The sequence below is a fragment of the Sinocyclocheilus grahami genome, unplaced genomic scaffold (assembly GCF_001515645.1).
Source record: "Sinocyclocheilus grahami isolate Dianchi unplaced genomic scaffold, SAMN03320097.WGS_v1.1 scaffold36.1, whole genome shotgun sequence".
In the NCBI taxonomy this organism is placed as follows: domain Eukaryota; kingdom Metazoa; phylum Chordata; class Actinopteri; order Cypriniformes; family Cyprinidae; genus Sinocyclocheilus; species Sinocyclocheilus grahami.
In genome coordinates, this window is record NW_015505215.1 from 2,739,886 (window position 1) to 2,767,702 (window position 27,817).

The window sequence follows — 27,817 nt, forward strand, 5'->3', positions numbered from 1 at the left end:
AACAAAATGAAGAAACCAAAGAAAATAAAACAGCACAGTTGCTCTCTTGAAGCAACACACACGCAGGCTGCTACTGAACTTGTCTGTGAAACGTTTTTTACACAGTGACAAATGCGAATAATATAAAAAATCATACATTTCAATTTAAATTAAAACAGAGCTAAGTGACACTAGGGCCACTGAATGAACACCAGTTGAGGTTCCCTTACTGCACTGCAGTGAATCACATCCAAAGGTCACGTTTGGCGAGGCAGGATGTGTTTGTAGGCTACTGCGCAAAAACCTCACGTCTGGATTTAAGCCTGACGTCAGGGCTGGCCAATAGCGCTTCTGAGGACAGTAACTGTCGTGTAACACAGCACTGATCACTGAGCAGCAAACCTTACCAGCTGAGATGGTTTTCTGCAGAGACATAATGTTTACTTCCAGCAGGGGGCGCCTGGCGGCTCAGAGAGCTTAATACTCCATTGAGCTACATTCAAATCTCAGTAGGCCTACGTTTTTTTCCTACTCAGTAGGCCTACGTTTTACTTTTTATATGTATTAATTAAAAGGATTGCTGCATAATATATAAATGCAAATCCGTCAAAGCAATCGCTATAAAACGATTTTTAAAAATCCTTATCTTCTACCCGCAACCCTCTGTGATTGGTTTATCCTCATCAGCGCAAAGAAAAGTAACAGGTAACGTGCATTTGCCACCGCAGCAGTCGCCTTTACTATAGTAAACCTGTTAACAGTTGACAGAAAACTACTGAAAAAAGTGGGTGTATGTGATGATAAATGATTAATATTAAAAGGAATGTTTAATATACATTAAAGTTATATTTAGTAAAATGGGGTTCATTATATACAGTGAAAGAGCATTATGTTTTAACGCATATAGGCTAATTATATATTAATTAGCCGCAACATCCGGGCCCCTAAGCCCCGCCCCAGTGGGCGCTGGTTAATGCCACTGCCATTCTATCCTCGCATTCTGTTTCTACATCACGGAGACGCATCTGCGTCCCATCGCTCTAGCGCTCGGAGAGCAGAGGGTACAGGGATGGTGATGATAAACATACCGAGAAACTGTGTCATATAGAGAGCACCTCACTCCGCTTTGCAACTTAGCCAAGGATGCCGACCACTGAGGCAGAGGCAGCCTTATAATAGGGCTACAGCAAAAAGCAGCTTGTGTCTGCAGACAAAACAACGAGGGACTCTGTGCGGAGCTTACAGGGCATTAAGAGCATCAACTAATCCTGTGCATGGCCAAAAATATATAAAACGCAGAGACTTTTGCGTGAAGAAGAAGACGCAGCAGCAGTAGGACTGCAATCATTCAGTGTTATTTAATTTTTTAGCTATTGGAAATGGGAGCTTTGACAAGCCGTCAGAATGCAGGAGTGGAGGAGGTTGATATAGCATCCAATTCTGTTTACAGATACCCACCCAAATCCGGTAAGAATTATATTATATTATAATAATAAAATATTGTTCTTGTTACTTTGATATTATATTAACAAAAATCTATCTAAAGAAATAATAGATATGTATACAAGCTTGTTCAGATTGTATACTCTTATAATTATTGGGGAAAAAACGTGTACACATTTACAATAAAATTGGCTTGTACATTAGTTAAGTATTTTTCTTGCTTCTTCTTGTAATTGAAATTGAGAAGGTCCTTCTGTACATTTGAACTCCAGAGGGCCTGAGCCACCACCCACTGTTTCCTGGTTCAGCAAGTCTGTCTCTGAGAGGCACAGTAGGCCCATAGATGCTGTCTTCATATTGATATGGGGCCCATTATTCCAGTGGTGTCGTGTCTACAGTCTACTGAAATACACTTTAATTAGAGTAAATGTCTTGGATGATTTTGTACTCAGCATTAAACTGATCTAAAATAAGAGTGTCCATTGTATGTAACAGGAATTTATTGTGACCATGTGGTTTACATGGATGCTGCTAACTTAATTTACTATGTACATTTTTCCTGTATTTTTAGAAAGTAGTTTTGTAATGATTGTTTTACAAATCTTTGGAAATTTGAGAAGACATGTAGATGAGAAGATGAATGTCAGTGTGTTAACCACAAGTAACCAGATATGTGCAGCTTGGGACTTGTGCCTGATTCTTGCTACCTCGTGCTCCACTTTCAAGCTTGTTCATCTATCTACCCTTGTCTTCCCATGGCAGTTGCTATCCTCTGTCTGCCCTTGAGCTTGTCTTTCTTAAATCTATTGGTTTTCCAGTCTGCAAGATCTGTCTTCATTTTCATTTGGAAACCTTTCATTTATCTTGAGCCTAAACATCACTTTGGAGGAATGGAGGTTTTTGCATCTATATATTCTTTTTTTTTTACACCATTTAAAAAGTGTGCTATTTCTACCTGATCTGACATTAAAATTACTTGGTGTAATTCAGTTGAAATAATGAAATACAATTTTTTAATACTTAAAACCAGTTCATTTGTTTTTACCACATGATGTAACCATCAAGCATATTTTGAATTTTGAAAAATTCAAATCATGAACTCTGTGGAACACTCTACATGTGACTAGATAGGTGTGTGTGACAAATACATTTTGAATTGTTCAATATCTGTAACATTTGATTTGTTCATTGTCATGCAGGGAGTTATTTTGCTAACCATTTTATAATGGGAGGAGAGAAGTTTGACTCAACTCATCCTGAAGGCTTCCTCTTTGGTGAAAATACTGACCTCAACTTCCTAGGCAACAGACCAGTAGTGGTAAGATTGTTTTTCATTTCCTGGTAGCATAGATTAGATGCAGCCATTTTGACAGATTTTTATAGGAGGTCATGAAACCACTGATTTTGCTCTGTTCATTGATTTTTTACCTTGTGTGATCTCATTTCCAGAAATTATCCACAACAATATGCCTCATGACTCATTTTATTTCATTACATATTGAGCACAGATGTTTTAAAAATAGTGATTTAAAAATATGTTTATATTATTATATATAATTTGTATTTGACATTATTAACATCTTTAAAGACATTTTAAAAAAATAATTATTTAAACATATCTTCATGTTTAATAATAATAATTCATATCATAGTCATATCATGCTTAGAACTGTTACTTTAACTGGATATTTAGGTTAGTTTAATGTGAGTTACTGTATGTTGGTGGAAGCTTCTATAATTCGCTGGATTATACATGACCAAATTTCACATGTAATTGTATAGCTGTTCTTATATGCTGCTTTGCTTTTTCCTGATCTTTATCCTGATATGTATGTGTGCTGTGTTTGTGTGCTTTTATGAAATCATACGTGTATTTCTGTATGTGTTAGGGCTTTTATTTACACTGTATGCATTGGGTGCTAGGCCCATCTCTCAGCAGACAGGCTAGTGATGCTGTGGATTTAAGCGATGGCTTACCGCAAGTAAAACAGAGATCCACATTCAGTCTGAACTCCAGGGAGGGGGGATGAGTGGCGACCGACTCACCCAGTGTTGACCCACAAGCGAACACACTCTTGATGCCTCTCTGGCACGTGGGCTTGCCTGTGCATTGCGCTTTTCCAGGGCAAACACACACACATGCATGAATCAGCACAACAGCTTGTTCAGAGATCAGTGTACATCACCTTCATTGTAATGTGGCTTTGTTTCCAGATAATTTTTCAGGTTTTTAAGAGCTCATATGTGATCAGATATGTGAGCTGATAAAACAGGATAAAGTACTAATCGATAACTTTACTCTGACTCCTGACCCTTGTGATTTGTAGTTCCCGTACAATGCTCCCCCACCTCAGGAGCCGGTCAAGACCCTCCGCAGTCTCATCAACATCCGTAAAGACACTCTGCGACTTGTCAGGTGAGATTTTCCTCGCAAATATCTTTATTACACCTGACAGAGCTCTTAAAGAAATCATGTGATGAGTTCCTGTATGGATGTATTTGTTAAAACAGCACATTTGGGTGTAACATGTTGAAGAGATTGTTCCTTTTTTAAATAGCTAGCAGCAGGCTTTAGTTACGTTTACAGCCATGGGTCATGATTTGCAACTTGCTTGTTGGTTGCTACTTGTATTTTGTATCTAATTTTATAGAGCATCTGATTAGATTAAAATCTGTGTTGTGTGGGATGACCCTGTTGAAAAAAACAGCTTATGCTGGTTAGGTATGTTTTGAAGCATGGCAGCTGGTTTGAGCTGGTTTTAAGCTGGTCCTGAGTTGGTTATAAGCTGGTTATGCACTGGTTTAAGCTGGCCATGTGCTGGTCCTAAGCTGGTCCTAAGCAACTAGCTCCTGTTCAGGACCAGCTCAAAACCAGCTTAAACCAGCTCAGGACCAACTTAAACCAGCTGCCATGCTTCAAAGCATACCTAACCAGCATATGCTGTTTTTCTTTTCAACAGGGGAGCCATCAGTTTTTCCAGATGAGAAAAAAAGTAAATTTCAAATGCATATTTCAACTAAAGGTTCATTTTTTTTGTCCATTTTTTAGTTGTGCAGTAGCATTGAGATAGCTTCAAAGCTAAAAGACATGGGCCAAAAGCCACGAAAATTTTACATTTTTAGAAATATTCAGATATTTGTTTGTGTTTTATAGTCACTTGTGAACAAAATGGATGATACATTTATTAAATAATATATTATTTATCTTTCTGTGTATTAACATTTTTTGAGTTTTAAGTTTGTAATTTTGACTGCAGATGCAGTGAAGACATGAAGCTGCCTGGACAGGAAGTTGGGAAAAGCCACAGCTGCTATAATATTGAGTTTACCTTTGATGCCGACACACAAGTTGCCATCACTATATACTACCAAGCCATTGAAGAGTTTCACAATGGTGTGCCACTGTAAGTTAAGCATTTAAGCACACACTTTGAGTATTATTTTGTGATTATTTATTAATAAAACACTTCAAACTCAGCCTTCACCAATTGACCAGAGAGCAGCAAGTTGAGAAATGACATCAAAGCTTGAGTTATATTGCTCTGTTCATTGTGTGTTGTTGACAGATACTTGCCGCAGGACAGCTCTTTGCAGTCAGAGACGGTGCATTTCAAACGCGGCGTCTGCCAACAGTTCTGTCTGCCCTCTCATTACATCAACTTATCAGAGTGGGCAGATGAGGAGGTAGTACATCTGCTAGCTGTGACCTTTTGAGTCTATGTGTTTTTTCAGGTTATGCAGGTTAAAATAGGTCAGACTGAATTCATCTGTCTCATTAATGAAATTATTGAGCAATTCTTAATGCATGTCCATAGAGCACTTTGGTTAAACTTGCTAATGTGGTTTATTGTTACACAGCTTTTGTTTGACATGGATAAAGACATCTACCCCATGGTTGTACAAGCAGTAGTAGATGAGGGAGATGGTGAGTTTAATGTGATTGAATATATTATAATATATATGTAGAAATATATATAAAAAAAATATTTATAAATATATTGGTCCATGTTTTTGTTGTTGTGCAGAACACTTGGGACACTCCCATGTTCTTCTTGCAACCTTTGAGAAGGTATGCTCAACTGTTGCCCCATCTGTCGACTGCGTAAGCACCAACCCCTGTACTGAACTCATTCAACAGGACTCTATGATTGAGATTATTATATTCGTGAAAATGTAATTTCGCCTAGACTGTATTTGTGTTTATAGTGTCTCATACAGTACATGAATGTTGTGGCGGGTATTTCATTGAATAAAACATTGGACACACTGACAATAGTTGATGCTGTTTTTTTTGTTTTGTTTCAGATGAAATATGTGACTCATTTAAAATTTATCCTTTAATTATTTCCTATAGCGTTTCGTGCCCTTCTTCAAATTCGAGCGATGAGGAAAAAACCGAGCCCACTCACACCTACTGGATTCAACCCTGTCATCACCTCACAGACATCAGATTCAGAGGAGCACTCGGTAACACATTATGTTTGTTTCAGAATGTTCATACAGAGCTTTATTCAGAATAAATATATTTAAAGCTAAATAAAATGTATTCATACATTTGAAGAAGCTTTTCTGAGACCCAAATTTCAACGTCAAAAAATGACAATAGCTTATGTCCAATGTAAATACTTTCATAGAGCCAAATGTGAGTATGGTTGGCTGTGATGAGTACATACAACTTTGTTAGGAGCATTAACTTTAACCCTGCAAAGCCTGATATATGAAATTATAGTCCGAAAATCATATTTTTTAAAAATGAAACAATGAAATGTTTTGTTGAAACTTGTCAAAATCTAAAAAAAAATCTAAAAATTATATCATACTTGAGGAGGAAAAAAACACCTATTAATATGCAATTTGGTACAGTAATGAAATTCTGGCTGTAATGTAAATCAGTGACATCTTTATAACAGAAGACTAGTTACATAAAATGCAAATAAATATCAGTTGTCCCTCTATATCTCTCAATAATATGTCTTAGTAAGGTGATATTTAAATGCTTAATTTTTATGATCAAAGCTCTAGTTTTTTATTGTGGGGGGCAAAACATAATGCAATGCCATACAATGATGATTGAGAGATATACAAATAAACGTTCCTCAAAAGCCTGATGTATCATGTTTGATATTCACAGATCATGATTTGGTTTAAATGATAAACTTTTTTGCTTCAGTTCGATTGTACAACAGTTGTTTCAGCAAAGTTTTGATCATGTTGATAATTTAGGTGGCCTTTGCATATTAAACAGGATACATTAGGGTTAATGGTTTAAGTAGTTGGACACTAATTTAATTTAATGCAAAAACATACAAATTATCTGTACACCGTCTATTCGTACTAAAAGTGAAAATGTTGTTATGCTTCTAAACTGTATTGTTCACAGCCACATGTATGTTTACTACAGGCATCAGAGCACATCCCACCAGGCTATGAAGCTGTGTCCCTGTTGGAGGCCTTGAATGGGCCCCTGAACCCGTCGCCATCTGCTCCTCCACTTCAGGGCCTCACCAGGGGCCATGTTTCTGGATCTGTGCCCACATATGGCAGTGATAGCCACCACACGCCCGCGCGCTCCCTCTCTCCACTAGAACACTCTGTCAACTCCAGTCAGAATGTGAAACACAAGAAGAGTGGCTCTAAGTGAGTGAACCCTAACTGAAGGATTGAATGGTGTAGTATTTTCGGTATTACTGTCAAAAACGTGTTATTTAATGTCTACAATACATTTGCTGGGTGTTATTAAAACACTTTCCTGTCAATTTACAGCTTTTTTTGAAGGTTAAATTATGGGCTTAGGAAGCAGGCAGATAAATGAGTCGTTGCTAATCGTGTATTCTGGGAACTCTCTAGATCCCTCTCCCAGAATTCCTCAGTGCTGCCTGAGGAGGAGGATGAGAAGTCATGCAGTGAGTCTGAAGTGCAAACGAATAGTTATGCTGAACTTCAAACTATTTCTTATTCATATTTTATGATTTTTAAAAAAATCCCCTTTATGTAAAACATTTTGTACAAAATGTGCCTTATAATTAAATGTGCTTTTCCTGTTTCGAAATTGCTCTTTGTAAATGCAAATCTCTATTAAATGTTTTTTTAAATATAAATAATATTTAAAAAAGAAAAACAACTGGTCAACAATAATTGGTCAAAGGTTATCTGCCAAGAGCTGTTTGTGCAAATGATATATTGTGTCCATATTTACACATATTTATAGAGACCATATTTACATGTGTCCACAGGAAATCCCCAATGAGGCAAAAGGGCATAACTTTGTGGCTGCCATTCTTGAAGAACAGGATTCAGAGGTGAAACATTCAAACAGCCAAACATCTTAAACCCAGCTTTTTATTTTTGATTTATTATTTGCTCAGCTCTGTGCTTTCGTTCTTAGGGAAATGATGTGACTGAGGAAGATTGTGCATCTCCCACCAAAGAACATGGTAATTGTAACATTAGCTATTGGCAGTACTCATCACGACACTTTACACTAGATTAAAGAGAAAACACTGCAATGTAGGTGGTACTTCATCTACAAGAGCTTCTAAATCTGCCTACACACTACTTGATGAATAACTTGTGTTTGCAGGTGAGCCAAAGGTCGCTCACTACAAATATAAATATCACATGACTCATTTGAGGTTTTATTTAATCAGCCCACATACAAGCATATTTGGCATCTGAGTTTTAATGAGTATCCAGCTTTCTACTTATTATTTTATTATTTATTTTTATAACAAGTGTGCACTAATGCTATATAATTTTTTGAGCAACTAATTGTTAATTAAAAATAGCTTGATGAAAAAGCTGGTATAAGGGATTCAAGTTTTGCTTTTGTTTTCTTTTTTTTATTGTAACTAATTGCCATTTTGCATTGACCTTTTTAATCAGTTTCTTATTTAATGTATTGTATGCTTACTAATGTGAGGAAATGAATGTCAAAGTGTTTGTCAGTTGTATTTTCCTGCACATGCCGATTGCATCCGCTCGCTCTCACCTGAGTATGTGTGCATCCATCAACCGCAGTCATTACTAAATGGCTGCCGAGTAGCATCCTGCACCCCATCGCTCTGACCCCTCATTGCTGTGCTCCACTCGGCTGCTCTGCCCTGCCTCGGCTGCTCTTGTTTGACCTCTGACCTCGCTTGCAGGTGGGCGCAGGAGGAGTGAGGTGCCTTGTCCAGAGTTTGACAATAACAATCAGGGGCAGTCTGACACCCACTGTATGACAGGCCTGGACAATGAGCAGCCTCCTGACGGCCGATTCGCTGGTGAGTGGCAACCTCTCGAACATGGACTTTCTGATTGGAAGGGATTGGGTGAGGCGGTTTCAAGGTGTCCCATTTAAAACAGCAACTGGCTCTAAAACACTATTGGCTTTCTCTGCTCATGCACGTCCTTACTTTGACCCTGCTGTAATTTTGTGTAGCGTTTATTGGTACAGTGGTCATGCCCTTTAACCCCCCTCTTTTGTGTGTGTTCATGTGTATGTGTGAGTTAATATCATGTATGACTTCTTTCTATCTCTCTGGGTCATACTAATAGCTAAGTTCATGTTCAGTGTCTGCCAGCTCAAAGTAGCTTTGCATCTCCCTTCATTTCTACCTTCATCCTACGTTCTTCCCTCTTTTGCCAGCATATTCTGTTAATCTCTAACTCTTGGTTACTGTCATCCAGAGAAAGCATTCTCTCTGGAAGGACAAAAATTAAGCTTTTCACATGATAGTAAAATATGATTCATCATCATCATATTTCTATTCATCATGATTACTACACAGTTCAAAATATACAATCGGCCCAAAAATTATTTGGACACATAAGCTACACTTAAAAGTGTCAAAATTTAGATCAGGGGTTTTTGATATCACAGACCTTAGATATGATAATCCTCTTTCAAGGATCTTTTCAGCCCCTTTATAAAATGTAAATTTTTTTGTAAATATTGACCCATTTGTATTGTACATAATATTATCAACGTGTATAAAATGCTATCTGGAAAATATTTACTTTTTGATTTAGTTTTTTTCACTAGAACAAAATAATTGTGATTAATCTCATGTTTTGCAAATGAATGGTCAAATTCAGTAAATGTAAACTTTAAACATTTATAATATAATAAAATATATTATAATATATATAACATAATATACATTTACTTATATTTTTACACTTTTAGACTATTTTTCACTGAGTGTTTGTGGCCCCTTGGGGGGAGTCCTTGAAAGTCAGTTTAGAAACCCTGAATTTTTGTGAAATGCTTTGCTTGAAAAGTATGCCATGTGATTTGATATTTTATGTAATGACATTCATACATGTTTAAGTGCTACTTAAGTTTCCATATACTGTTTGTGGTCACTATACGTAAAATGCCCATTCAAGTCTTGCTTTTAGGAAGAAAATGAAAATCACTTATTTTAATTGGTACTTCAAAATTGAACATCCCCATCATCCCTGTCATTAAAAATAAAAGTTTCCAGTGAAAGTGCAGTTTTTTCTTCAAAAGGACCCTATCATCTTCTCTCATTATCTCTAAGCACCAAGCTTCTCCTCTAATCCGACTTTCATTTTCTGTGGATGGGTAATTGATTCTCTTGATGTGCTGTAAATGTGCTGTGTTCTCTCTCTTTTCTGTCTCTGTTTTTCCTTCCATCATTTCCCATCTCTCTTTCTCTCTATCTTCCTGGATGTCTGTGGAATGGACAGATGAGGACTCGTGTCCTGTTCACATTGAGGAATAGGTACGGAACAAGTTAAAAGACAATGCACAGAGGTCATGGATTCACAAAGGCGTTTCAGTCTTTTGCCATTCACTGTTATCATCAGTGGGATCTGCCTTTTGACCTCTGAGGGTTAAAAGAGCCTTTCATCATTTACTTAGGATGCATGGTGACTATTCAATGTGGGATAATTCAATTCACAGAAATCTTGGAGAACAATGGATAAACGTGTCTTGGTTTGCATGATAGACATTTTGGCCAACCGACAAACAAAAAGTTTGAAGCAAAAACATTCTGTTCCTGAAGAAAGTTGTTTTAACATTGATCTCCAAGAGATGGTCCAATTTGGGGGAAAGGTCCAGTGAGGTGTTCTTTTAGTCTCTTCTTTATTTCATTTTTTTTCTAAACCACGTTTCTACATTCCCATCATTATTTTACCCCATGTTCATACCTTCTTACTTTCTCTTCTTTATGTATCTCTCTTTCTCTCTATCTTCCTGGATGTCTGTGGAATGGACAGATGAGGACTCGTGTCCTGTTCACATTGAGGAATAGGTACGGAACAAGTTAAAAGACAATGCACAGAGGTCATGGATTCACAAAGGCTTTTCAGTCTTTTGCTATTCACTGTTATCATCAGTGGGATCTGCCTTTTGACCTCTGAGGGTTAAAAGAGCCTTTCATCATTTACTTAGGATGCATGGTGACTATTCAATGTGGGATAATTCAATTCACAGAAATCTTGGAGAACAATGGATAAACGTGTCTTGGTTTGCATGATAGACATTTTGGCCAACCGACAAACAAAAAGTTTGAAGCAAAGACATTCTGTTCCTGAAGAAAGTTGTTTTAACATTGATCTCCAAGAGATGGTCCAATTTGGGGGAAAGGTCCAGTGAGGTGTTCTTTTAGTCTCTTCTTTATTTCATTTTTTTTCTAAACCACGTTTCTACATTCCCATCATTATTTTACCCTATGGTCATACCTTCTTACTTTCTCTTCTTTATGTCTTCTCACATGGACTCCTGTCTGTTAGGTCTGTTATACCTCGACGTCTATCGTCATGGACGGGATCCTTTGACTCACCATGCGTCCACCAGCAACATCAACCTGGAGGAGCAAGGGGTCACCAATGAGGCAGCAAAACCCAAGAACAAATGTCATCGTGGACCCCTAGCTGTGTGAAATCCTCAATCCACCCAGTCATAGACCTACTCCAATCCTGAGAGGAATATCTGCCTCTTTCTTCATGCCACCTCCACCCAAACTTGTGCCCACACCAATTACTCATGGATCAAATCCTAAATGCAAACCAAGGAGAACTGACTGTGTGGTTTCTCTTCTCCATTGTGATAGATGTCATGTTTTTAGCGCTCTTTTGGTATTGACACTTGTGTAAAGCACCACGTTTACACCAACGCTTCACTCCCTCATGCGTACAAATGAAGGGATGACTCAAGCAAGCTCTCCTGCTGAAAGGCTTGAAAACAAGGACATGATGAAAACTCCAACCTCTGATCCAAGCAGCATTTCAGTGTTTATCTCTTAGAGAGCAGTCAAACTTCGTGTCAAGGCTGTGCGACTATGCTTTTTAAAGTCAATAATCAAATCCTGCTGATCTGAATCAACATCAGCTCAGCAGATCAACTTGTACTATTGGAAATCTGCCCACAATACCCAAGATACCAAGATATAAAGAATACGATGGAAAAGAGTGAGATGAATTTTCAGAACTGACATCAGAACAATCAATCCTTCACGATATTAACTTTAGAGCAGTTACACATATTTGCTCATGTTTCTGCCCTTGTCAGTTTGCTGCAGCTCACTGAGCTCTACGTACAGCCCTGCATGTTACAAAGACACAAAGCTACTGAGCTGCCTAACTTGCATTACGCATCTGGCCACGGAAATGCTACTGAACTGCTTACTACCAAGCATTTTCGAACATTTTTATAGGAAATGGAAATGTCTGGGAAATCTTGCACCTGTGGTCGAAACTCAGATTGCTACTGTTGATGGTATGTTAAATGTCATAAAGCTACTTTTTGTGTTTTGTTTTCAAAAAGTGTTAATGCCACTCTAAAAAATTCTGGGTTAAATATGGACAAACCCAGCGATTGGGTTGTTTTCAACCAACAGTTGGATTAAATGTTTAACCCAACCTTCTGGGCCGTAACCCAACCGCTGGGTCAAAAACAACCCAATCGCTGGGTCAAAAACAACCCATATTTTACCCAGTGCTGGGTTGTATTTAACCCAGCATTTTTTTGAGTGTTATTTCATAAGGTACAATTTAGCATGTTACAGTTAGTCAATTTGTATCCAAGAGTTGAAGCAAAGCTGAAGTAGCTCTTCAGAAGTCATTTTTGTTATGTATTCCTTTTGAAAAGTGTTGCACTTTCCTATAGGGATCCTTAACTGAAAGTGTTTACTTAGCTCCAGCAGTCACTATACATTGAAAATGAAGGAAAGACTTTAAAAAGTGTGCCACTAACTTGAAAAACAATCAGCAACTTTCAGTTTCTCGACAGTTCTGCCAAACCGAATTCATAGTGTTTAAACTTGCACTTTGTTTTTACCAGTGGTATTTTAGTGGTTATTTTACTTTACGAAAATCTTCTACTGATCTGTGTGTTCTCTTTTCAATCCCTAAAAGGGATAGTTCACCCAAAAATTCTGTTATCATTTTCCCAAAATGCCATTTGACCCCATTGACTTTCATTGTGTTCCACAGAAGAAAAAAGGTCATACAGGTTTGGAACGATATGAAGGTGAGTAAATGAAAATAATTTTAGATTTTTGGGTGAGCTATCCCTTTATGATCATTCCTACAATGATTCATTGGCACTTGTCTGTAGACTATCTGATTGAAAAAAGGATTTACAGTACAATCAAATAGTGATTATAACTCTCTTAAAATGTCTGTTGTACTTTGAGAACCAACAAAGCTTTTCCTTTGTGTGGAAAATGTTTATTTTTTTATTTTTATGTTAGCTTAGCTCTTGTTATTGTTGTAATGGTCTGTTCAATGTGTTGTTTTAGAATATGAATGGTGTGAAATTTCTCCAAATGGGATTGTATACATTACACATGCACTAGTAGATTTTCCCTTGAGAGCAGATATGCAGTGCATGTGGTAAGCGCATGGTAGTTGCAGTCAGAAAATAGACATTCTCCACCTTTACATTTGCACTATATGTCTAGCCCTTCCACACTGAGCTTGCACACTGTGTGAGCAACAGGTACTGAGTCACAAGACAAGCAATACAGCCACAGAACTGGAGAGGCTCTGCAAGGAGGAATGGCAGAGGATCCCTAAATCCAGGTGTGAAAAACTTGTTGGGTCTTTCCCAAAAAGACTCATGGCTGTATTAGTTCAAAAGGGTGCTTCTACTAAATACTGAGCAAAGGGTCTGAATACTTAGGACCATGTGATATTTCAGATTTTCTTTTTTAATAAATCTGCATAAATGTCAACAATTCTGTGTTTTTCTGTCAATATGGGGTGCTGTGTGTACATTAATGAGGAAAAAAAATTAACTTAAATGATTTTAGCAAATGGCTGCAATATAACAAAGAGTGAAAAATTTAAGGGGGTCTGAATACTTTCCGTACCCACTGTATATATATATTGCAAATAGAAAAATCTCAGGTCTTTGTACCTCTTTTAAGGATGTCGATGGTAAGTGTTAAACAGGAAATCAGCAAATCTTTAGAATTTCAGTTATTTCTGAATTACGATGCCTAATTGTAAAAAAAAGAAATAGTTTAAAAGAAATAAAAATAATTGAATGAAATAAATTAAATATTAAAAAAATTAATGAATTTTTTTATTTATGAATTAATTTTTGCTCACCTAGAGTTGGAAGAACGAACAAATCTCTTGGGATCCTAAAGATTTCTGTGGCATTAAAAGTGTGATTTTGCCAAAAGAGATGCTTTGGAAACCAGACCTCTATGTTTATGAGACATGAGTATATACAAATGACACATCTAGATTGTTTTTTTCTTAATATGCTTAATTGATGATTTAAAAAAAAGTAACTTGTTTATTAACAGTATAATATTGAGAGGAATTTTTACATACATGTGGGAAAATCTAAAACGGATGATTTATCTGGTATGATTTTCTTGGACATAAATCTCATTTTACATGCCATGTAGACAACTTAATTTATCAACATGTTTTAGTGCAGAAAAGGAAGATGGACCACTGAACCTATATTTGTATATTACTCATGATGGAAATGTGAGTTTCCATCATGAGCACAATGAATGTACACACATTTCCTTTTGATACCCAAACGTGCCACATCACAGTGTCTTCAATTAATTACTCAGGTGAGTGCACATTTAAAAAGTAAATATTCCTTAAAAATAAGCATGTATGATATTAAAATCTGGCCATACGACAAGTTGATAATTATTTTAATGTTGCCAGATAATCAATAAATGGCTGATATTGGTACCAGCATATTGTGCATCCTCTTTCAGTTTTAAGCAATTGCTTAAACATTAAACAAAAGCCATTTGTTTAATCACAGCTTTAATGCATTGAAACTCGTGTCTTTCACTTGCTTGTCTTATAATGTATCATTTTTAATCATTTTATCTTAATGTTGTTGCTTTCAATCATCGAAAAATCCTTGCACTCATTTAGTGTCACACTGTACCAAGCTACTTTCCTTTATGTGAAACAGATAAAGAAATAAAGTTGGTTCCTGCCTCCAATTTGTCAAAGGCGACAGGTTGCTCAAGAAAGCATATTAACAGAAGGAGAATGGGACTTCTTGAACATATCTGTCTCACTCCAGAATGAGAGCTATGAGGGCCAAACATATGACAGGATAAATTACACGGTAGTAACTCACCCAAAAGTGAAAATATGCTGAAAATTTACTGACCCTCAGGTCATCCAACATGTAGATGAGTTTGTTTCTTTCAGATTTGGAGAAAATGAGCATAACATCGCTTGCTCACCAGTGGATCATCTGCAGTGAATGGGTGAGAGTTTAAACAGCTGATAAAAACATTACAATAATCCACAAGTTATCCACACGACTCCAGTATATCAATTAATGTCTTGTGAAATGAAAAGCTGCATGTTTGTAAGACACAAATCGAAAAGGCATTTTAACTTTTAACTGTCACTCCTGGCCAATATTCGAGTCCATAATAACACATCCTCCAGTGAAAAAGTCTAAAAAGATCCATTGGTGAGCAAGTGATGTAAAGCTATATTTCTCCAAATCTGTTCTGATGAAGAAACGAACTCATCTACATCTTGGATGGCCTGAGGGTGAGCCCATTTTCAGCTAATTTTCATTTTTGGATGGACTATTCTTTTTAAATACTATATTTCTTCTTCTATTCCAGAGATTATAGCCTCAGATTTTTCACCTCCCTTTTATATCTCTCATCTTTCCTCTTTAGACTTCAGTCAGAAGGATGCCCCTGACGCATTTCATAAATTTTCAGCTACATATTGTTTTTCCTCATTTTGGACCTAGCTTCGTTTTTCATACCAGATAGAGTGGAAAAACTGTGTATGTGCAAAACTGTGCAGCTGTGTACGTCATTGTCATCTTTTCTTTTATGTTGCTGAGTCTTCTGGAGACAGTTTTGGTGATATACTTAATAAATATGAACTCGGAACAAGACGATAAGGGGGTTCAGAGACCTGAAGATCTCAACTCTGACACAGGTATACACATCTTGCACACATCACAACAATAAGGTTCTGACTTTGTAGTCATGAAACTGGGTTTTTCTTTCAGATAACCGGAAAAGAAACAGTAATGATCACATCTGTTACTCTGGAGTGGAAACTCCCCTTACCAAAAAGTAGTATACTTCAAGTTTATTTTATGAAGTATACTTAAGTAAAGTTCAAGTATATTTTTAAGTATACTTTATGTAGCAAGTATACAAATATCAGTGTACTAGTAGTATACTCGTAAGTGTACTATTTCAATACTCCTTGGGACTAAATTGGCCCACTTTCTAGTATTTAAAAGTATACTTTAAGTATAACAGTAGTAAACTTTAAGTACACAACTAGTTTACAACAATATTTTTAGCTTGTACTGCAACTATACTAAAAGTGAACTTATAGGTATGCTGATAGTTTTCTAATTAAATACTTGTTGTAGCATTTTTAGTACACTTTGAAGTATAGTCTTAGTAAACTACTAGTTTAGTAGTTTTATACTGCAAGTATACTCGTACGTTTTCTTTAAGTGAACTTGACATCATACTTTAAGTATACTACTATGTCCCTATTTAGATATTAATTTGTATATATTTTGTTATATAAATATCTGAACATACAAAACACCAAAAGAAAGAACAGGGTATCTGCGTGTAAACAAAAACATCTTATTCTAGCTTCATGCATTCTTTTTTTAAACACTTGAATGTGGGTAAGTTTCATAAATAATAATAAAAAAAGAAATAAACAACATTTTGAACAAAAAGCTAAAAAAACTAAACTACGAATTGGATTCAGAAAGATAATCAAAACGTAGATAAAGTCGATCAACACCCCAAAGCTTCACAGTCATTATTAATTATTACCTCTTCATTGGTCGACATTACATCAACTTTACACAGTTTTGATGCTGTTTTATGTCTGATGATCGTGTTAGATTACATCTGGAAGCATCTGTTGTTTCGGTTTCTTCTTCACTTGTGTTTTTTGGAAATTCTGTACAGAAAATGTATAACAATGAAAACACGGATTCTAGGAACACAAGTATAGCTCAAATATATTTAGACTTTTTCTAAGTAAGTATACTTAAATGTCATTTTAAGTATATTTCTGAGAAGTACATAAAAAGTAGACTAAAAGTATACTTTCCTATATTTTAGTTTAAAAGAAGTATACTAATAGCACACTTGAATGAACATATTTTTCGTAAAGGTCTTCTTGAGTCTCTGATGTTGAAGGAAACATACAGCAAAGAAAAAATGTACGATGTGCAGCTATTGCAGCTGATCAAACAGACTATTGTTCCTGAAACTTTAAAAGCCAAAACTGCTCAGATTTACTGGTTATGAATGGCCAAATGTATTAACAGGGGTTTCTTTGTGGTTTATCTCATCTCAGTTTTTCTCTTTCTTGTCTTCATCTTTCAAGAGTGGAAAGTTGAGTAATTTCAAACTCTACAATTGTGACGAATGCTCAAATTAGGGATCAGTATTACATATACTACATTACATAACAATATTATGTACATTTCTTCTTCGTGTTGAGAGCACTGTAGAAGAAGCTGCAGCATAAATTTCATTGATTTTCATTGGTGCGTTTCTGAGTTTATTTCCTGTTCGGGGCCAGCTCTAAGCATGGGCAGGGGTGGGCTGACTTACCCAATATGAATTTAGGTAAAGATAGTATAAATCTTTTTGTGCAATGATTAAAAGCAATCTGAGGCTGACTGTATTTTGTGAAGTTTTAACAAGAGCTGAACACTGCCCCACCCAATCATAAAATAACGCCAGAAAATTGCAGTATTTTCCATTTATTAGCTGAAAGCAAGGCGAGCTACTCTCATGAGAAGGCTTAGTCTGTTGCAGAAAAGCAGAGGTTGATGGACAGAAATATTTGTGTGCTATAAGGGTGCGAATTACAGGGAGTTTAATACGTATCTACATTAATGTGTATCGTAGCCTAGCACTGAAATTACCTGAGCAGTTTAATTAATTTTCTTGAAAACTCAGCTCATTCAATAACGTGCATTTATTACATGGACGTAGCGAGAACATAATATAAATATAATAATAAAGTGTTTAAAATGCATGTATACTTGCTGTTAATGCTGTTAAATTGAATGTAAGAAACAAACTGTGATCCATTGATGCAAACTATTCGACTTTTTTTCTTCTTCAAGTGTCTTGGAGACGTTGCCACAGTTCCTATGGATTTAGTTTGTGTCGTTTTTATTTATGTAATTTATTCTTCATGCAATTCCAGACAGACTCGATAATGGTGAGATCAGATCTCTGAAAAAAATATAAAAATAACTGGCTTAAAGCCTTTTTTTTTGGTGAAAATACTAATGGCTTAAGACTTTTGCACAGTAGTGTACATATATCAGCAACACTGCAATAAAGTTGCAAATTAATTTATAGCTGTCAAGAACCGGGCCTGCTCCTGTATAGGCCTACCTCAGCATATGCTCTTTATAATACTACTTAATATTCTGTGAAATAAAGCATGCTTTACAAAATCACTGAAGAATATTGTGACAAAAACTGACACAAATCTAATGCATTCTCTCTGACAGAACTGGCAGGGAACCATGTTTAAAATCAAACATTTCTATAATGGAGTACATTCATATAAACTGCACAGGAGATGTGGCTACATAGGCTAGTTATTATGATATCACTCAATGCCAAGAGTGTGACCCCTGAATATTTACTTTTATTATTAGATTTTTGAGGAAAATGTGCACAGATTGTTACAGTTAACATTCATATGCACTCATAGCATTGGTACATTTCTGAGTGGCTCATAAACTGGCACAATTTAACATACTATTAAAGGGGTCATGTGATGCTTTTTTTTAAAGATCATTATTTTGTGTATTTGGTGTAACAGAATATGTTGACATGCTTTAATGTTATAAAACACATTATTTTTCAAATACTGTACATTATTGTAGGTCCTCTATGCCCCGACTCTCTCAAACGCTTCGTTTTCTACAAAGTCCCTCCTTCCAACAAGCGCAGTCTGCCAGCTGACCCAGTGCATTGTGATTGGCCTACACACACTCAGTCGCTTTGTGTCAAACTCAAATGCAGTTATGGCCAGGTTTTTGACCAGCGAATGTGTGTGCAAATGTGCAACTTGTCCATAATTAAAACGGCAGCATCACATTACATATTTTTTAAGTCAACAGGTTGCAAAGTTGTAGCTATATGGGCGCTCAGTTTTTCCTGTTGTAAAATACGTTTGGCCAAAATGTCATTTTATAAAAGATGAAATGCTACTGTATGCACAGGCTATTTAAGTGTAGGGCTATTGGCTATGACTAATTTAGATGGCAAATGCCCTCTCTCCGCAGGTCCGGTCTCAGACCTCAAATGCATAAAACATGAGCCTTTATACAGTAGACATACTAGTGTTTCTTGCGTAAAGACAATGCTGTACTTATACAAACAAGAAGATATTTACCCTTGCAAGACGTTCAGCTGCTCTGCTGTGGAACTTCAGTTCACTGCACTCAGTCAGTCAAGACAGGGGGCGGAGTTATGAGCTTTGACTGACAGTTTGAGCGGATCCAACAAGATTTAGTCACAAACTCTTTTTAATACCTTTTCATATATTTGTAAAACAGACAGACAGACGTAAAGGGTGACCAATAGCATTGATTTATTGAAGAAGAACAAAAAAAACCAAAAAAAAAATCTAAAAACAAGGCACTTCAGAGTGTAAGGACAAAAAGGGCATGTGCATTGAGCCCTACCTGTGCACGTGCCTGCTCCACTGTGTTGTGACCGACCCTCCCCCACCCCCGCTCACCCCCCATGCCCTCCTCGCCCCTCCCAGCCCCGAACGAGCCGTTTTAGGGGGGCATGGCAGAGTCTTAACTTTGATAAAGAATATCTCTTTGGTTTTGAGACTTTAGTCTTTGCAACTTCAGGGATCTTATCTATGCACAATCAGCTTGTAACACTCCAAAGAGAAAGGAAAACTTGAAATCGCATCATATGACCCCTTTAAGAAATAAATCCAGTGGCACTGACTCTGACCTCCAGATGCTAGATGGCGCTCACAGCGGGCGCTCATCGAGACACGCTGTCAGCTGCGCGTCCTGGCACGCGCGAGCAGTGACGTGGATTTTTATCCGTTGCAGCGCGAGCTCAGTGAAGTTACTGCCTTCAACTCCTCTGCAGTGGGTCTGGACCGTTTTTTTACCATTTGTAACAAGGTAAGAACTTTAATTCATTACAATTAGACATAATATCAGAACGCTGCTGTTTGAAGTCAACTTTATCAATGAAAACTGTCTTACTTTGTCCAAACCATCTAGCTGTCAAAACTTGTTTTCATTTTAATGCGTTGGTGGCTTTGATTGCTGATCATGGGTATTTTTTATTTCCAGAGAGGAGCAGCACATCAACATGATTAAAGGCAAAGTTGAAAACATTAAAGACAAAATTGATGGCAATGAGCTTGATTTGAGTCTCAGTAATCTTACAGAAGTGCCAGTCAAGGAGCTGGTAAGTTACGTGTGGCTGCAGATTTGTTCACTTTACAATGATTTTGAGTGTGCCTTGGTTTTGTTTATTTTCCCCCCTCCACTGTATTCATTTAGCATATCCTTAGGCAAAGTGTGAGAAAACGTTGAAAATTTGTAACATTGATTTCTGTACAGGCTGCATTTCCAAAGGCATCGGTGTTGGATCTGTCCTGTAATAATCTAACAGCTCTGACTGTAAGTAACAACTGTAAAAAACAAAAAAACAGAATCGGACACAAATCAGATTTGCTGTAATTTGTAGTTTCTTTAATGTTTTTGTACTGTTTTTGTTACTTCACCAGCCTGAATTCTGTAGCTTGACTCACCTTATCAAAATTGACCTGAGCAAGAACCAGCTCGTCTGCTTACCAGAAGAAATTGGGCAACTCGGTATTCTCCAGCACCTGGATTTATACAACAACAAACTGAAAATGCTTCCCGTCGGCTTCTCACAACTCAAGGTGGGTTTAGGATCTCATGGCTGCAAACATCCTCTAATATTAGAACATGGCGTTTGCTCTGTTATCAGTTGCAGTTGGTAATTGAGGGCATTTGTTTGTTGTAGAGTCTGAAATGGCTGGATCTGAAGGATAACCCATTGGAGCTATCATTGGCCAAGGCTGCAGGCGATTGCTTGGATGAGAAACAGTGCAAACAGTGCGCATCCAGGGTGAGTCGAGTGGTCTGAAGCAGAAGTGTCAAAGATCAGTTTTGTACTGTATAAATAAGCTTATTTACCGCATAGTCAAAGTTTTGAAACAATCAAAAGTGAACAATTTCTTTTTTATTTGTATATGTCCAGGTTCTCCAGCACATGAGGGTACTTCAGGAAGAAGCAGAAAAGGAACGAGAACGTCAGTTGTTGAAAGAGAGAGGTAGGGAGCCCAAAACATCTACAGCTTTTGGTCTTTTTAACCTAATTTTTCGTATTAATAATATTTTTCCATTACAAATGATATTATGAGCATTACAAGTAGAGCAAAACATTAAATTCAGAATTTTGGGGTATTTAGTTTGGCTCGCTGTTTTTATGAGTGACCTAGACATAGTATAGTTTTGAAATTTATTCCACATTGTACATCGCACATTTTTAATTCTTTTTTTTCAAAAATGTGAGACTTTTTTTATTTTTTATTTGCATTCATTTTATATATTAATGTGTTAATTTTAGAATGCGTTTTAATCCATTACAGAACTAGAAAAGAAAAAAGAAACCAAGCAGAGGGAAAAGGAGGCCAGGGAAAAGGAAGCACAAAAAAAGAAAAAAGCAGAAGAGAAAGAGAAGAAGAGAAAGGAGTATCAAGCTCAGATGGCTGCTCTTGCTGCACAAGAACAACAGAAAAAGAAGAAAGAAGAGAAGAAAAAGAAAGCTGCTCAAAATCAAGGTACAGTTTTATCTTACATGAACTGACACTTAATTACTTCATTACACTGTATACTTTACTTTAGATTCATAAAATGTTGAAGTATTTGGATCTTCGATCTTCAGTACCCTTCAAAAGTTTGGATTTTAAGATTTTTAAAAATGTTTTTGAAAGAAGTCTCTTATGCTTACCAAGGATGTTCAAAAATTCAGTAATATTGTGAAATATTATTACAATTTAAAATAAGTTTTCTATTTTAATGTATTTTAAAACTTAATTTATTCATGTGATGGCAAAACTGAATTTTCAGAAGCCATTACTTCAATTTTCAGTGTCAGGTGATCCTGCAGAAATAATTTAAATATGATTATTTATAGAGCCCGACCGATATATCGTTTTGCCGATATTATTGGCCGATATGAGCCTGTCGCCGATATATCGGTATCAGCAAATATGCCGCCGATATGACATTTTTTTTTTACAGAACATGTAATGCAGATAAAATGCTTGAAATGGTGTAATTAGTTTGTCCGCGCTCCATCGTTTGCTACTGGCGACCTGGATGAAACGCTTTAAAGATTAAGTCAATGGAAAACCATTGAAACTTTGAACGGTCATATCTCCGTAACGGCGCGGCGAATCCGCACCAAATTCGTGGAATCCCTTCAGCTCAAGGAACCCTCTCGAATGCGAATCGAGTGTACATCTCGAGGCCCTCTTTCGAATGAGACCACCCCCGCATGGATAGCCCCCAGGGTTCGGGAGTTACGGGTGGTTAAATTCACGGTCCGGCGCCGACCGATCTAGCGATCCCGGGGGGCTAACGACGTGCGGAGGGTGGCATTCGAGAGGGCTCCTCAAGCTGAAGGGATTCCACGAATTTGGTGGAGATCCGCCGGTGTGTTCACGAGATAGTGACACCAGTCAACACTTTCCCTTCAGTAAGGAGGTCTCTTGATCAGGCAGCATTCACGCGTTGTCTTATTCGACCGTAAGTACCCTGCGAAGTGGACTTCACATGAAATTCCGCCATGATTCCAGTTCCAAGGGAACGTACACATTACATTCAAAGGGCATTAAAGTGCGCGAGACGTGAATTTATATTGTATTTATTTACAGAGGTAGGGGAGAGCGGGGCACAAAGTAACACTCGAACGCGAATCGAGTGTACATCTCGAGGCCCTCTTTCGAATGAGACCACCCCCGCATGGATAGCCCCCAGGGTTCGGGAGTTACGGGTGGTTAAATTCACGGTCCGGTGCCGACCAATCTAGCGATCCCGGGGGGCTAACGACGTGCGGAGGGTGGCATTTGAGAGGGCTCCTCGAGCTGAAGGGATTCCACGAATTTGGTGGAGATCCGCCAGTGTGTTCACGAGATAGTGACACCAGTCAACACTTTCCCTTCAGTAAGGAGGTCTCTTGATCAGGCAGCATTCACGCGTTGTCTTATTCGACCGTAAGTACCCTGCGAAGTGGACTTCACATGAAATTCCGCCATGATTCCAGTTCCAAGGGAACGTACACATTACATTCAAAGGGCATTAAAGTGCGCGAGACGTGAATTTATATTGTATTTATTTACAGAGGTAGGGGAGAGCGGGGCACAAAGTAACACTTTTTGACTTTCTCATTTTGTGTAAATCCACATGGGGTTCAGACTATATATATATTTTTTTATCCACGGTAATTTAAATGAATAATAAAAACTGAGATAAAAAATTTACTTAAGCCAGAATTTAAATGTTACTATGGTAAAATAAATATTCAAACCACGTGTGTTACAAATAACACCCCGTTACTTTGTGCATCGCACTCAGCGCAAGTTTATTGTTAAATGCCTTTACATATCTGTCACCATTATAAGTGTTTGATCACCACATTTGAGTGATCATTGCAAAAATGTGTTTATGTATATATATTCTGTTTATGTATATACTGTATTCTATATATAGTACCAGTCAAATGTTTGGACACACGAATGACTGGTACTGTACTATAATATACACAAAGAATATCGGCCGATATATCGACCCTTTTTTTTAACTTCCTAATATCGGTATCGGCCCCAAAAAACCCATATCGGTCGGGCTCTAATTATTTAGTGCTCAAGAACATTTCTTATTATCAGTGTTGAAAGCAGTTTTGCTTAATATTTTTGTGGAAGCAGTGATCTTTTCAGAATTCTTTGATGAATAGAAGTTAAAAAGTTAGAAATAGAAGAAAAAAGAAGAGCACTTATTTGAAATAGATTTTCTGGTAACATTATACATGTCTTTACTGTTACTTTTGATCAATTTAATGCATCCTTTCTGAACAAAAGTACTCTTTTTTTTTTTTTTATCATACTGACCCCAAACTTTTGATCTGTAGTATATGTCAGGTTGATATGTTATATACGATGTGTTACTGCATCTGTAATATGTACAGCGTGTTTCAATGTTGATGTTTTGAGTTTAAGTTCTACACTTCACTATAGGTAAAAAGACAGCATCAGAGTGTGTGCCCAAAGCCAAGCGATCCATGTGCTCCCAGTTCTTCTCTCTGCTCCTAAAACTCCTTCTCCTGCTAATTGTGGGAGTAGCAAGCGTAATAGCAGTTTGTCAGTTAACTGAACTGAGGAAGGAGGCGTTCTGTGTTCCACTCAACGTGCACTTTGAGGAGACTGTGAGGTGGGCTCAGGGTCTGGAGGTTGTGCAGCAGGTCATTCAGAAAATGTCTGATCTCAGAACATAAAACTGTGTCTGATAATGATCCATCCTGCCGCGGATCTGAGCCTCTCAGGTGACGCACTGGGACCAAGTCACAGACCTGTCTGCAGAAATTCCTATGGAATTGTTTCTTCCGTTGCTGCATCTTTTTTAAACAATAATAATCCATGTGATAACTATGGACCAGTCTGTGAATGAAAATCCTGCTTGTATGTCTTTAAACTGCCAAATCGGGAAAGGAAAATGGACTTCAAGAAACAGTTGATGAATAATAACATTTGTGACCTTTGGAGTCTTATGTAATAGTGTTTCACAACATCTTATAATAAAAGATTTGATCGATTTTGATTAGCTCATGTTTGCTGTCCCTGTGCTACAGTTGGTAAAAGCAAAATTGATTCTTAAAGGAAGTTTCTGCAATAACTGCTCTCTGTACTTGCTCAGGTACGTTTTTGCCTAAAACATGGAAAGCTTATATACTGTTAGCTTGCCAGGGCATTAGAATAATTTTGGAATTCCTTTTTAAAGAAACATATAATTGAGATCATAAAACATTTTTTTTTTATTGTAAGCATCAATGCACAACAAATGTGTTTAAGACTCTATTTTTTGTTGTTGGTATTGTTGCAAGGATGAGAAATGCCATACATTTACTTCAACACAAATACATAAGACAAACTGATTAGTATCTTGTGTATATTCACAAAGATTTACAATGATATAAGCAACACATATAATTAATATCTGTTTTCTTCACAAATTATTTCTTTAAAACATGCAGTATGCAAATAAAATGCAGATTAAAAGGTCTAAATTGGAGTTTGTTTATAGTACAGTTTCTTAATTTCCATGCCTTAAGAGGTTAAAATCACAATACAACAATAATATTTCTAACAATACAGTATTGAATGTGTGGTTGAGTCATCACATTTAATTCTGAATTAGAAAAATTCAGAAATATTTTGTCACATAAGGTTGTGACAAACATTACTACTAGAGGTGCCTCAGCTTTCTGTGACAGTGAGTGATTAATATTTCATATTGAGATGCACTGTAAGGCTTATCTCTTTACATATAGTCTTCTACAAACTATTGTCACAGAGATAATGGTGTGAACGGTGCCTGTCGGATGTCCCGTGCCTTCCCATACTCCCTCTGCAGCATGAAATCCATGTTTCCAAAAACATGCTTCTGTAAAGCCTCGTTCACGGTGACCCCAAGAGTGACCTCCCGAAAGACTTCACTGATGGAGAGCTGCAGAGACAGCAAAAAAAATGAAAGTAAAAATGATTTTTCTTTAAATACAATCACAAAAATGTTAGCTAAACAGTTAAAACAACTATACTTGTTCACTAGCGATGTGGTTTTTTGGATGTGTTTGAAATAATTCTCATGCATTTTTGGATCAAAATTCAGTCAAAATAGTTTACTATTTGAATATATTTTAAAATGTTATTTATTCCTGTGATGGCAAAGCTAAATTTTCAGCAGCTGTTACTTCAGTCTTTAGTGTCACATAAACCTTCAGAAATTATTTTATATCACAGTTCACATTGATAATAACACTTATGATAATAAGAAATGTTTCTTGAGCACCACATCAGCTTAGGATGATTTCTGAAGGATCATTTGACTGGAGTAATGGCTGCTTTGCTATCACAGGAATAAATTAATTATTATTTTTGTATATAAAAAATAGAAAACACTTACTTTACAATGTAATAATATTAAAATCTTAATTATTCAAAACGTTTGGTAGTGTGCGTCAGAATTAAGGGGGAATTACTTGGGAATTAAAACAGTTTCTGAATGAAATCATTTTATTCATTCTCACCTCTTGGAAGTGGAATTTCTTGAACATGGCAATGGTAATTTTGTTATCCAAACCAATCTTGACTTCAAACTTTTGAATTCCAAGTTTATGGACACCTGTTGAGGTAAATTCCAAAAACATTGCACATATAGGGAGTAGTCACTACTAAAAAGAGATGATCTTTAATCATCAGCTTTGTCCTACCGTAGTACATCATCATACGTGTCACTTCTTTCCCAAGTCCCTTTCCTCTGTAGCAGGGCACTAAAAAAAAATCATCTGATGTTACTGACCTACTCAAGCCAATCTGAATGAACTAAAATGCACTGCAACCTCTATAACCTGCAATCATGATCTCCAGTTCAGCCAGGGAAGGATCACTGGGGTCAGTGAGGAAAATGTTAACATCTCCCACCATGCACTCTTGCTCCGGTATGCTCGGATCTGCCCATTTCTGTTTATCCAAGATGATGAAGGTGCACTCTGAGGGAGAAAAATCACATTATAAATGTACACAGAAACAGATCAGGGAAAATATCGACCATGTGCTTGAATGTCAACAGGACAAATGTTCGTGTGAAAGGTGGAAACTCACTGTCATCATCTTCTCTCCAGCTTCTTTGCATGTCATGTTCCTGCTCCAGTGTCAGGGGCTCTGATGCAGTCAGCTTCTGCAGTTCAGGAGAGCACATCCATTGATGATACCTAAAAACAGGTGTTAGATTAGGTTAAAACGATCTGAGACTACAGCCACCAGACACAAAATGATATACTTGATCCACTTATTAATACCTCGGAACATGATCTGCATTGTAAGGTACTAATACAACCTTCTCCCCCTCCAGTAATGTATCTTCATTTATCCTCATTATAAGCAGCCTGTAAAATAAAGTGTTTTAAGGCACATAATTATCTAAACGGTCTAACTAGCAGTGTAGCATTTTTGTCACCATCATACCTCAGAATCAAACTTGAATACGGAATGGTCGATCAATTTATGTCCATCTGTTTAATTTACGTAAACATTCAACGTGCCGTGATACACTAAACAAGTCGTATCACAATATTACGAGTTTCAATGAATTCAACTCACATAAACAGCGGCGCATATGAACTGCGTCATCAGCATGCGCAGAAACTGTCGCGTTTGTTTTCTGAAACGCGAGAGAGGGCGCAAGACTACAGCGTTTCGTTTAAAGATCACACGCTACTTCATTCACGATGATCATTTTAAAATGTTAAGAGATTTGAAAAGAAATGCAGACAAGCCAATCAAGCAACACTGTATATAAATATGATACATGTATATCTATGCATTTCATATAACACTTCAGTGAACAAATAGTCCTTCTTGAGAAGTGGGACAAAACAGGGTGCAAAATTGAAAAAATAAAACCTTGTACTCAGACAAATTAAACTATATTTATGCATCTTATATGTACTAAGCTACTGAGCTATGCTTTGATACAACCTCCCAACTCCTCTTTTTTAACAAAATTTGCTTTTTTTTTTTTTTTACCTTGGACGGTTTAATAAATTTTCAGTTTTTT

At 36.9% G+C, this 27,817-nt stretch overlaps 2 protein-coding genes and 1 pseudogene across 4 annotated transcripts; 2 read left to right on the plus strand and 1 right to left on the minus strand.

Moving 5' to 3' along the window:
* Nucleotides 1-996: 996 nt before the first annotated feature.
* On the plus strand, nucleotides 997-12,151 carry LOC107581634 (RING finger protein 157-like; annotated as a pseudogene).
* Nucleotides 12,152-19,954: 7,803 nt separating this feature from the next.
* LOC107581574 (leucine-rich repeat-containing protein 59-like) lies at nucleotides 19,955-24,790 on the plus strand. 2 transcript variants are annotated; one of them, XM_016267185.1, is made up of 8 exons: nucleotides 19,955-20,068; nucleotides 20,236-20,360; nucleotides 20,516-20,575; nucleotides 20,683-20,841; nucleotides 20,946-21,050; nucleotides 21,183-21,255; nucleotides 21,574-21,765; nucleotides 24,223-24,790. In XM_016267185.1, exons 2-8 carry the CDS (start codon nucleotides 20,262-20,264, stop codon nucleotides 24,477-24,479), a joined length of 945 nt encoding a protein of 314 aa, XP_016122671.1. In that variant the 5' UTR covers nucleotides 19,955-20,068; nucleotides 20,236-20,261; the 3' UTR covers nucleotides 24,480-24,790. The 2 variants fall into 2 exon arrangements, with proteins under 2 accessions (XP_016122671.1, XP_016122672.1); XM_016267186.1 differs by having other exon boundaries at nucleotides 19,956-20,068; nucleotides 20,243-20,360.
* Nucleotides 24,791-25,496: 706 nt separating this feature from the next.
* On the minus strand, nucleotides 25,497-27,442 carry LOC107581577 (N-acetyltransferase 9-like). 2 transcript variants are annotated; one of them, XM_016267191.1, is made up of 7 exons: nucleotides 27,361-27,442; nucleotides 27,060-27,146; nucleotides 26,863-26,972; nucleotides 26,610-26,750; nucleotides 26,472-26,531; nucleotides 26,289-26,383; nucleotides 25,497-25,708 (listed from the first exon to the last, which is right to left on the minus strand). In XM_016267191.1, coding segments are annotated over exons 1-7 (654 nt in total). In that variant the 5' UTR covers nucleotides 27,363-27,442; the 3' UTR covers nucleotides 25,497-25,549. The 2 variants fall into 2 exon arrangements, with proteins under 2 accessions (XP_016122677.1, XP_016122678.1); XM_016267192.1 differs by having other exon boundaries at nucleotides 27,226-27,404.
* Between the last annotated feature and the right edge of the window lie 375 nt (nucleotides 27,443-27,817).